Raw genomic sequence first — 12,438 nt, forward strand, 5'->3', positions numbered from 1 at the left:
AGCATACACCGAGGAATAATATGTGCACAGAGTGAAGGACACCCGACACATACTCCTCTACAAACAAATTAGGAAGAACAGTGACCTAAATGTATATTTTCATCTCACTAAGCAGGATCTCTCATTTCCTTTAGTTGTTTGATGCATTCTTCTAATCATATTATCCCTACCTCAACTAATATAAACCAAACACACGCACAATGGTAGGGTTTGTGCAACTTATGTATTTTAATTCAATGCCTTCATTATGGAACCTACATTGTTTTTTGTCGCTCATAGAAGCTCGCAAAATGTTCAATATCAAACCAAGCATTATTTGGCAGAATTCAGTACAAAAATCAATGTCCATCATTATTAAAAAGTTAAAACTGATTTCACAGCAGTTACCTAGTGCAGCATTATATAATCAGCCAAAACTCATACATTCCATATCATGCACTTTTCTTTACATATATACTGTATAACATTGCATAACGTTGTAGCTGGCTATTAGATTGGGCACTCAAGAGGAAGAGATTAGGTACTTTTGGAAAGTTTAGTTTTCTTTTCAATCTTGCTTCAGTTAAATACACATGGTGCACATGATGAACTGAAAAAGAAATTGTAAAATGTTTAAGAGTCACATTTGCAAACCAAACAAAATTAGAAACTTCTAACATTTATTCCCTTCCCAAAGATGTTAACTCCTTTTTAGGGTGCCCTCCAGTAGCTCACCCAAGTGAGCATTATAAGCCTTGACAGCGGGTGTTGGTAGTCTATTTGATCACATGGGGTCACAGGAAAGTCCAGTTCTGTCCATACATTTCAGAGGGCGATTAAGAATCAACCACATTGCTGTGGGTCTGGAGTCACATATAGGCCAGACCGGGTAAGGACAGCAGGTTTCCTTCCCTAAAGGGCATTAGTAAACCAGATGGGTTTTTTACGACAATCCGGTAGTTTCATGGTCACCATTACTGATACTAGTTCTTTTTAATTCCAGATTTTATTTAATTAACAGAATTTAAATACCCCAGCTGCCGTGGCAGGATTTGAACTCATGACTCCGGATTATTAGTCCAGGTCTCTGGATTACTAGCCCAGTAACATAACCACTATGCTACCGTACCCAATCCAGAGGCAATGAGGTCAATTGCTATATCCTTACCGCTACCCTGGCTGAGATCAGGCAGTTCAGCAGAATGGGGATCCAACTTGGGACGTTCTGTGTGACTCAGTGAATAAACTTGTTGAGCTGTAAGAGGAGCTCAGTTTAGTTTTTACACAGTCTCATTTTTAAAGAGATGACTGTGAAACACTTTCTTGTTTTAATTCTGATTAAGGGAATTTTCAAGGCAATGAACAGGTATCTCTGCTGAAGATTGGAATTTACCCTAGATCATTTAGATTACCAAAGTACACCAGTTTATGACAGTCCCAATTGAAAAAAGTGAATTTGGAAAATTTTTCATTTCTCGACATTTCCTCAAACTTTAAAGTGGGATAAAAATATTTAAACGTTGGCCATTAAATATTCTGTTTATACTTTTAAGTTTTAAAAAGTGATATCTTCTATAACCTCATTTGTGGATCAAAGAACAGAGCAAGACTCTCTCTTCCTCCCCTCCCCCATTGTTTGTAGCTCGTGGGTGACGTTGGCAAGGCCATATTTAACCCTGGTCCCCGGTTGTCCTGACAACTGACTGGCTTGCTTGCTAGGGCATTTCAGGAGGAATTAAGAATCAACTACGACATGTGGTTGAGTCACATGAATGTCTTACAGGGTAGGGGGTGTCAACCTCCCTTTCCTAAATGCCAGTAGTGAACGAGTTGGGCTTTTACAACAATCCAGCAGCTTTTATTGGCTGGGTAGTAAGTAGCAGCCAACGACTGAAGGAGGGAAGGTCGGATGTAGAATGGGAAGCAAGTGGCAGCTAAGGGCTGAGACTTGTGGTTCCTGGGTTTCCCATTTAACATGATAGGCAAGTGGCACTGGTTGCCACAGGATTGCGTGTGCTGGAAAGCACAACGGTAAGTTACACTGAACCTGTGTGCTTTGTATGTTTGGTGGGTGGCTGTGCAGATGATTGTAATGGTATCTGAAAGGGAGCTCAATTCCACCCCCCCACCCCAAGTATAACACCTCTTGTTTTTCACAATAGAAACACTGAATCAACCAATCAGAAAACTGGGACACGAGTATGGTGAACCGATCAGAAAGCTTGAAACACATACCACATGCAAAAAATTATATTAGATTTCAATTAGTTGGGAGTAGTAGTAGTAGTGGTGTTTGAAGAGGGTAAATGTTCTCCAAAAAGTGCTTGGTTATTACGCTGAAAGTGACATTCATACATCTCAAGTGCATGGTTCTGGAGTTGAACAGAAGTCAAGTTAACAGTTCTACTCCCCGTGTTACCTCAGTACAGGGGTTCAGCTACTAAAATCAATGCACAAGTGTAAATAAGAGCCTATCCGTACTCACATCATCATATGCAAAATTAACAACTCCTTGTTGGGAAGCATCTCTTCTTCTGAAGGCCTCTGATGGGAAAAAAAACAAAAAGCAAACCATATTAAAATAATCAATAGCAAATAAAACAAATACTGGATTTATAAAGTATATAAATGAAGCTATGTATATGCTATTATACAAGTGTGTTTAGCCTAGAGCTGTGTTCCCAAGTGCTTTTTTCTTTTAAAAACTGAGCCCCCCCCACCACTTCAGAGATTCACACCCCATGCTTGCACCCCTCTTTCTAAAGATGATCTTTGCATAGATCTTGTTTTCTCAGTAACAATATTATTTAAAACAGAAAGCAACATAAATAGCACAATACCACTACTATACTACTGAAAGGTGCTTGCTTGGCTGTACCCGATCAGTGTTTATGACAGGGTACTGCCAAGCAATGATATAGGCAAGTACATGAGGATTCAAATTCCAAGTTAACCCCCACAGAAAATTGATATTATTACACCCACTTAAAACACACAAATGGTTCTAGGTTTTCTTTATTATGTCTACTTTTTCCAAATGAGGGTGCCTTTACCAAATGGTTTTGAAGATGAAGTTTTGTGTCAAAAATTAGTAAAACACAAAAACATCTCAAGCTTAAAGATCACAAATGTGAAACATCTTTCACTAAAGTACACGAAGTATATCCAAAGGAATTGTTAATTACTTTCAGAACAGATCAATGAAAATCCACAATGTAGTCACAGACTGCACAATATGGAGTCATCTTGAAAGGAGGTGATTTGACAGTGCAAGAAACCCTTCCATACATACAAGGTTCCTAAATGTATTTAACGGTGTTCTTCTTTCAGTGCACAGTTGGCACATAAATCACAGTTAAGATACTAGGCAGAAAGTGGTAAGTGGCCGTAATCTTTTTTTAATTTTCACTTTAAGTAAAAATAAACATTTAAAAAAAATCACTGAGTTAAAAGTTACAAACTTCTTTTGCAGTTTAGAGGTCATATTTTAAAAATCAACATAGTTGTGGCTAACATTCAAACATAGGGGAATAAAGAAACAATGGATGCCTAGCAGTATAATCTGATCTCTGCTTCACCTTCTAACAACATGTGAGTGTCATGACCACTGCATAAATCAAAACAGAATGAAGTGCCAGTCTCTTTCTTTACGCAAATTTACTGTATAATAATTTCAGGCCGAGAACAATTCCCTGAACAGTGCATATCAGGCTGTTGTCCTTCATCGCCGAACTGCTGACTGGAATACGGTGAAATACAAACCACTATTTACCCTGTTAAAAGTATATTGCAGTTTGATTCAGCATAGTACAATTTTAGTGACTTATTCTGCACCTCTACACAGATAGTGTTAAGAGCATGGAATGCTTTGCCACAGGGAGCGTTCTGAGGCAGAGACCATTGCATCTTTTAAGGGAACATTAGATAAATATTCTCAGGGCAACTAGGGATGGACAATAAATGCCAGCCTTTCTAGCAACACCTACTGTCAGAGAATGAATTTTTAAAAATCATCGGAAGGTTACAGATACTGGGTTAAAACATCTGAACGATATCACATCAGCACAAAAGACTGAAAAAACTTGGAAATCTTGGTGGCACTTCTGTTCCATTGTACACAACAAAAAGCAATTTGGCTCGAAAACACATTCTCCGAAAATTAACCAATAGCCTTAGCTTTTATTGTTAAAGGAGATATTTAATATTGCCAATGTAGGCTACCCACAATAAAATACAGTAGTGCACTGCATTCTCAAAGCAGCTGCATACCTGTCAGAGCCCGGAGTCTCAAACAACAGGCTACATAATCGTCAAACGAGATCTTCCCATGGGTGCTATACCGTTTTACTATTCCGTTCAAACCTTGAGGAGACAATCTGTACCCTAGTCAATGAAATGGATATAAAATGTTACACAATCTTTATACATGTCTGAAAATAAATCTGTATGAAACAGCACTTTTGTGACCTGAATGTTCATACAAAAAGAACTGGATAATTTAACTGGATTTCAGGGGTGGGGCTGTGGGCTTGTGGCAAGAAAAGAGAAATTTCAAACATGCCCAGTTATAGCTTGACATGGTTCAGAGAATTTATATGATCATAATGTAGGACAGACTGTTTACAAATCTCAAGATATACAGCTGCATTAAAATGTCCAGAAGAAAATATATAGGAACTGATGCATTTAAAAAGTTAAAAATATTGCCAGGGAGCCTTTCCTGAGTATTTATGTGGTATTTATAAAGTAAAATGTATTATGCTGGTGCTATACAAAATGGCTCATGGGTTAGCTTGGCTATCTGTAATCCTGATTGCAAAATGGAGGATCTGGCAATTTTACAGACAAAATTGTATCAGGAGGTCCATTTTAAGGAGAAGAAAATTGTTCGTGTAAGGCCAGAACATGGTCAACAAAATGATTTAGGGTTTAAATCTGACAGGACATGGCAGTTCAAAAGCTGATCAAAGTTGAATATATTCAACAATCGGGTTTGTCATAAGACAAAATATTCAGCAACATTTTCAGAAAATTAAAAATTTATGAAGTCTTGATTTGTTAACATTTCAAACACATTGTGGAATTCAGTCTTTGCAGACCCAAGTCTTATGTAGCTTTGCAAGCTTTAGAAGAAAGTTCAGTCCAAAAGGAGCAGGTCTTGCTTGTTTAGTTTTGCAACCTTCAGTGAAATTCAATATTTTCTCTGCAGCAAGTTCAAATATTGGAAATGAAGGGGGAGTATTGTAGAATTTCTTTAACAGAGACACATGGAAAAATTGTTTGTGGGGGAAAATAGTTATCTCCACACAGAAACTATAGAAACAGAAGGCAAGTCAGCCCCTCAAGCCTGTTCGGCCATTCAATTAGATTATGGCTGATCTCCATATCCCATAATACCCTCACCTAACAAAAATATATTGAACTCAGTCTTGAAAGTTTCAATTAACTCAGCTTCCACAGTCTTTTACAGGGAGAGTGTTTCAGGTTTCTACTACCCTGTGTGTAAAGAAGTGCTTCCTGATTTCACTCCTGAATGACCTAGCTCTCATTTTAAGATTATGCCCCCTTGTTCTGGATTCCCCCACTGGATGAAATAGTTACTCTATCTACCCTATCAAATCCTTTAATCATTTCCGATTCATCTCAATTCGATCACTCCTCAATCTTCCAGACACATGGTAATACAAGCTAACTTTATGCAACCTGTCCTCATAATTTAACTCTATAAGCCCCAATTTCTTTCTGGTGAATCTGCACTGTACACCCTCCAAGGCCAATATATCCCTCCTGAGATGCGGTGCCCAGAATGCAGTACTCTAAATGGGGTCTGACTAAGGCTCTATACAGCTAAAGCATAACTTCCTCCCCTTTGTATTCCTGCCCCCTTGAGATAAAGTATGACAAAGATAAACTATGGCTGCAACATTCAGAGGATCTGAATCAGGACAAGAGTAGAAAATATTACATTCCCAGCACTGATATCTCACTGACCCCCCAAAATAAGGAGAAAATAATGGCACTGTTACAAGATACCAATTTGAGACCAGTACGTATTAATAGCAATGCAGAGTAAATAACACTAAATTTGTACTGCTGACTCCAGAACACTGTTCAGGCAAACTGAGTTCCTTGCTTGCACAGAGCTCCACGCAACATCGTCCAAATGGCAGTTAAGCTTACATTACTTAAACTTCATTTTACTATATATCCTAATTTTTAAAAATTTTTCCTTTTAGGAAAAATGTTTAACTACTGTACTTGTTCGCTTTCTACTGCCTTATGATCTACTGCCTATTCTTTTAGTATGGCCCATGGATTTCAAAATTTACTCAAGTGACTGATTGGTTATTCCATAACGTTATTACCTGTTAGGTGAAAGTGTTTCATCTGACTTCTGTTCTTGCTCATGTTTAAATTTATACCCCAATGTAAGCTTTTCACCTCAAGCAAACAATTTGGCTGGATGAATTTTGCCAATTCCCTTCAGAATTTTGAAAACTTTGTTAAGTCACCTTATGGTGTCCTCCTTCCCAAATAAAATAAGATTAACTTTTCCTCAGCTTAAAAGAGGAATATCATTCCTATAATTGGCTGACCAGAACTGCATGTTGTACTACAGTCCCATTATTAAGAGATAAGTAAAAGCAGTGAGGGTCAGTGCCTGCATATTTTCTCCTTCTGTCAGGGAAGCTTCTCTACTCAGCAGTCCACATAATTGGAGCAATTATTAATCTGTGTAATTAGTTATCACTAATTAATTATGCTGGTACTGTTCTTAAGGTCATCTGAAGTACAGAGACCTGTTTATATATTAGACAATTATAATTATCTTAAATAAATTGTGGGAATAAGAATATTATTCTAGCTTTTTGTGTGCTGGAGGCAGTGGTAGTGTTACATAGAAACATAGAAAAGAGGAGCAAGAGTAGGCCATTAATGCAGGGGGAGGGGTGGAGTGAAGAAATTATTAAATGAAGTGAATGCATCAAATCTGTGACTTACCCATAGCACCAATAGCTTGTTGTAGTTCCTGCGGCTCCACAGTTCCACTCCTGTCTCTGTCAAAAGTAGAGAAGTTCTGCCGCCAGTTACTCAAAACTGTCCAGAGCTCTTTGAACTCTGGAAAGCCCATGGTGCCAGACATATCTCGCTGGGAATTAACATTAAGGGACAAAATGTCTTTTACAGTGATCATTTATTGCTAAACACTATTGAAGTCAACATTTAACTGTAATATGGTACTAATCAATGAATGCAAAGTTTAAAGAAGTAACTTGAAATGGAGTCTGCAAAAAAGTCAGTTGTTAGTTGACAAAGGAGGTAAGCTCCGAAAGCTTGTGATTTTCAAATAAAACTGTTGGACTATAACCTGGTGTTGTAAGATTCCTTACATTTGTCCACCCCAGTCCATCACCGGCATCTCCACATCATCCTTCGGGGGCAATAGAAAGGACAGATCTTAATCAGCTTTTCACTGAGCTGATAAGTAAGAACATAAGAAATAGGAGGAGTAGGCCAATCGGCCCCTCGAGCCTGCTCCGCCATTCAATAAGATCATGGCTGATCTGATCCTAACCTCAAATCTAAAGAGCACAAGTAGGAGCAGGACCCGGCCACTCAGCCCCTGGGCCCGCTGCGCCACCCACAGGGCCTTGACCGATCCGAACTCAGCTTCATGTCCAATTTCCTGCCCGCTCCCCGTAACCCCTAATTCGGAAATTGTCTATTTCTGTTTTAAATTTATTTAATGATGTAGCTTCCACAGCTTCCTGGGGCAGCAAATTCCACAGACCTACTACCCTCGGAGTGAAGAAGTTTCTCCTCATCTCAGTTTTGAAAGAGCAGCCCCTTACTCTAAGATTATGCCCCCTAGTTCTAGTTTCACCCATCCTTGGGAACATCTTTACTGCATCCTCCCGATCAAGCCCCTTCACAATCTTATATGCTTCACAATCTTATATGTAGGGTGCGAGGAGGCTCATGTGGAGCACAAACACCTGCATAGACCAGGTGGGCCGAACAGCCTGTTTCTGTGCTGTAAATTTTGTATAGTGCTCACAGTGGATACAGTGCAGACTCTCAGGTTCTGTCAGCTTCCCTGTATTTAGAGGATTTTTCTTACTTAAATTTATTTTTATTTAACACTTTCTGCCAGGTCTTCAGTCACATGGATGACAAGGTCACTTTGGCCAATATGGTAGTAATTACAAAGTCAAGTCACTGGTAAGCAATTGCAAACGTGCATTGGAATTCATATTATATCAGGAGATTACAAGTGCCACAAACAATTGTTTTGTGTATCACAGGTCTAAATGGGAACTTCCTAAATTATAAAGTTCCTGTTTGACAGAATTGAAGCAGTGAAACGCTGGGATTTCGGAGGTCATCAGCACACAGTTGTGAAAGCACTGGAGTTTACTTGATACTATGAAATGACAATGATCTAATTATAACAGTCTAATAATGATCAAAACTTGCATCAGGCCATGAGTCAGGTAGAGAACGAATGATTTAATTTGACTTCCTCAGTTGCATTTAATCACCGAGCTATTGGGCTGCTCTTTTTCAAGTGACATCAGTAACTTACTGGAGCTTCTCTCAGTTAGTTGTCTTCGTAATCCCCTCAATATGTTACTGCCTTACACAGGTATCAATTATTTCCTTTAATTTATTTTGAAACAGAGTTTTTAAAAATTTACAGCACAAAATGAGGCCATTCAGCCCATCATGTCCGCGCCGGCCAAAAATGAGCCACCCAGCCTAATCCCACTTTCCAACACTTGGTCCATAGCCTTGTAGGTCACGGCACTTCAGGTGCATATCCAGGTACTTTTTAAAATGAGTTGAGGGTTTCTGCCTCTACCACCCTTTCAGGCAGTGAGTTCCAGACCCCCACCCTCCAGGTGAAAAACATTTCCTCAGCTCCCCTCTAATCCTTCTACCAATCACTTTAAATCTATGCCCCTTGGTTATTGACCCCTCTGCTAAGGGAAATAGGTCCTTCCTATCCACTCTATCTAGGCCCCTCATAATTTTATACACCTTAATTAAATCTCTCCTCAACCTCCTCTGTTCCAAAGAGGACAACCCCAGCCTATCCAAACTTTTCTCAGCTAAAATTCTCCAGTCCTGGCAACATCCTTGTAAATCTCTTCTGCACCCTCTCTAGTGCAATTACATCCTTCCTGTAATGTGGTGACCAGAACTGTACACAGTACTCAAGCTGTGGCCTAACCAATGTTTTATACAGTTCCAGCATAACCTCCCTACTCTTATATTCTATGCTTCGGCTAATAAAGGAAATTATTCCATGTGCCTTCTTAACCACCTTATCTACCTGTCCTGCTACCTTCAGCGATCTGTGGACATGCACTCCAAGGTCCCTCACTTCCTCCACACCTTTCAGTTTCCTCCCATTTATTGTGTACTCTTTGCTTTGTTTGCCCTCCCCAAATGCCTCACACTTTTCTGGATTGAATTCCATTTGCCACTTTTCTGTCCACCTGACCAGTCCATTGATATCTTCCTACAGTTTTCCTCCTCACTATCAACCATACAGCCAATTTTTGTATCATCTGCAAACTTCTTAATCATGCCCCCTACATTCAAGTCCAAATCATTTATACCACAAAAAGCAAGGGACCCAGTACTGAGCCCTGCAGAACCCCACTGGAAACAGCCTTCCAGTCACAAAACCACCCGTCGACCATAACCCCTTTGCTTCCTGACACTAAGCCAATTTTGGATCCAACTTGCCACTCTCCCTTGGATCCCACGGGCTTGTACTTTTTTGACCAGTCTGCCACGTGGGACCTTGTCAAAAGCCTTGCTAAAATCCATGTACACTACATCAAATGCATACCCTCATCGACCCTCCTTGTTACCGCCTCAAAAAATTCAATCAAGTTAGTCAGACGCGACCTTCCCTTAACAAATCTATGCTGACTGTCCTTGATTACTCCGTGCCTTTCTAAGTGACGGCTTATCCTGTCCCTCAGAATTGATTCTAATAATTTACCCAACACCGAGGTTAGACTGACTGGCCTACAATTACTCAGTCTATCCCTCGCTCCCTTTTTAAACAATGGTAAGTTAGCAGTCCTCCAATCCCCTGGCACCATGCCTGTATCCAGTGAGGATTGAAAAATGATGGTCAGAGCCTCCACTATTTCCTCCCTTGCTTCTTTTAACAGCCTGGGATAGATTTCATCCAGCCCTGGTGATTTATCTACTTTCAAAGATGCTAATCCCCTTAATACTTCCTCTCTCACTACGTTTATTCCATCCAATATTTCACACTCCTCCTCAACTACAATGTCTGCATTGTCCCTCTCTTTTGTAAAGACAGACGCAAAGTGTTCATTAAGAACCATACCAACCTCTTCTGCCTCCACACATAGGTTACCGTTTTGGTCTCTAATAGGCCCTACTCTTTCCTTAGTTATTCTCTTGCTCTTATTGTATTTATAAAACACCTTTGGGTTTTCCTTGCCAATATTTTTTCATACCCTCTCTTTGCTTTCCTAATTTCCTTTTTAATTTCACCCCTGCACTTTTTATACTCCTCTAGGCTTTCTGTAGTATTGAGTTCTCAGTGTCTGACATAAACTTTCCTATTCTGCCTTATTCCCTGTATGCTCCTTGACATCAAGGGGGCTCTAGATTTGGTAGCCCCAACAGTTTTCTTTATGGGAACATGTTTACTCTGCACCCCTTGAATGCCTCCCACTGCTCTGACATTGATCTACCTTCAAGTAACTGTTTCCAGTCCATTTTTGCTAAATCACTTCTTAGCCTTCCCCCAATTGAGAACTTTAACTCCTGTCCTCTGTCCTTTTCCATAACTATGCTAAAACTAAATGAATTATGATCACTACCACCAAAATGCTCTCCCACTGATGCTCCTTCCACCTGCCCAGTCTCATTTCCTAAAACTAAATCTAGAATTGCCCCCTTTCTTGTCGGGCTTGCTGCATACTGGCTAAAAAAGTTCTCCTGAATGCAATTTAAGAATTTTGCATCCTCTATACCCTTCACACTGTGTATCCCAGTTAATATTAGGGTAGTTGAAATCCCCTACTATTACTGCCCTATTGTTTTTGCACTTCAGAAATTTGCCTACATATTTGCTCTTCTATCTCCCTCTGACTGTTTGGGGGTCTATAGTACACTGCCAGTAGTGTGACTGCCCCTTTTTTGTTCCTTAGCTCAACCCATATGGCTTCATTTGATGATCCTCTTAACATATCATCCCTCCTCACAGCTGTAATTGTTTCTTTAACCAAAATTGCCACCCCCTCTATATCTCATCTGAAAACCCTGTAACCAGCTGCCATTCCTGCACCTTTTTAAGCCATGTTTCTGTAATAGCTAAGATATCGTACTGCCATGTGTATCAGCTCATCTGCTTTATTCACTATACTCCTTGCATTGCTCCTTTAAGCACCGCCAAACTCCCTTGCGGTTTATTTTCTAACCTTTGTTTCCTCTGCCTTCTATCTCCAGTTCTGATTCTGTCCCATCTGAATCTACACTCAGGTTCCCATCCCCCTGCCAAGCTAGTTTAAAACCTCCCCAACAGCACTCGCAAACCTCCCCGGAAGGATATTGGTCCCGGTCCTGTTGAGGTGCAACCCATTTGGCTTGTACAGGTCCCACCTCCCCCAGAACTGGTCCCAATGCCCCAGTAACCTAAAGCCCTCCCTCCTGCACCATCTCTCAGCTCATGATAGAAAAAGCCTGAGCTAGCTTTGAGTGCGGGGTGAGACTATGGCTGTGCTCCAAGTGACATCAAGCAATCTTTGAAATATTTTGGTATAGCTTTTGTTTGCTATAATCTGGTTGCCTGCTGATTATTTCATACCTTGCCATGAACAGTGTCAAATTCTATTGCAAGGATAAATCAGACTTCAACTGGCTGGTACATATCTTTTTAACCTGTTATGAAGTAATGAGCTTCCTTTCATTTCAACCCCCCTTGGATGCAAACCAACTCTTCCAAACGCCTTGTAAAAGTGCATAGAACATAATACATAGAATTACTGAGAGCATCCAGGGGCTGTGAAAAGCCTTTATTTGTGAAGTGCAGTCATTCCACAAAAACTGGAACTTTTTTTCACTTGTGTGCCTGAACTCAGATCTGCACAAATGTACTTACCTAATTGATACACAATCTTGGCACTGGTATCAAGAGGGGGTACAGCTCAGGCGCCAGGGCCACTCCTGGTGTTGCTGACCTCTCTCTGGGTGTCCTTCTCAACATTTGTGTATTTTAGATTCTACCCCCCACCCTCCATTTAACTATTGGAATATTGGGTACAGATACAGCTTAAGCCATGACCAGTTTGTGTCCCACTGCACTCCCACTTGGTTTCCATACATCATACACAAGGCCTTTGAATTTCAGTTTTCACAGCAAACAGACTTGAATTGTGGAATGTGATCCTCCACACACTAATT

The 12,438-nt window shown here is 40.2% G+C and overlaps 1 protein-coding gene across 1 annotated transcript in view; it reads right to left on the bottom strand.

Moving 5' to 3' along the window:
- Positions 1-208: 208 nt before the first annotated feature.
- LOC137342628 (sorcin-like) overlaps positions 209-12,438 on the bottom strand; it is a 35,097-nt gene continuing 22,867 nt past the window's right edge. Inside the window, exons 5-8 of the mRNA XM_068006660.1 lie at positions 6,982-7,129; positions 4,249-4,362; positions 2,465-2,523; positions 209-589 (exon numbers count right to left, since the gene is read on the bottom strand). Coding sequence (XP_067862761.1) covers positions 563-589; positions 2,465-2,523; positions 4,249-4,362; positions 6,982-7,129 — 348 coding nt within the window. The 3' untranslated portion in view covers positions 209-562. The remainder of the gene's footprint in view (positions 590-2,464; positions 2,524-4,248; positions 4,363-6,981; positions 7,130-12,438) is intronic.

The sequence above is a fragment of the Heptranchias perlo genome, chromosome 2 (assembly GCF_035084215.1).
Source record: "Heptranchias perlo isolate sHepPer1 chromosome 2, sHepPer1.hap1, whole genome shotgun sequence".
NCBI classification, from domain to species: Eukaryota; Metazoa; Chordata; class Chondrichthyes; order Hexanchiformes; family Hexanchidae; genus Heptranchias; species Heptranchias perlo.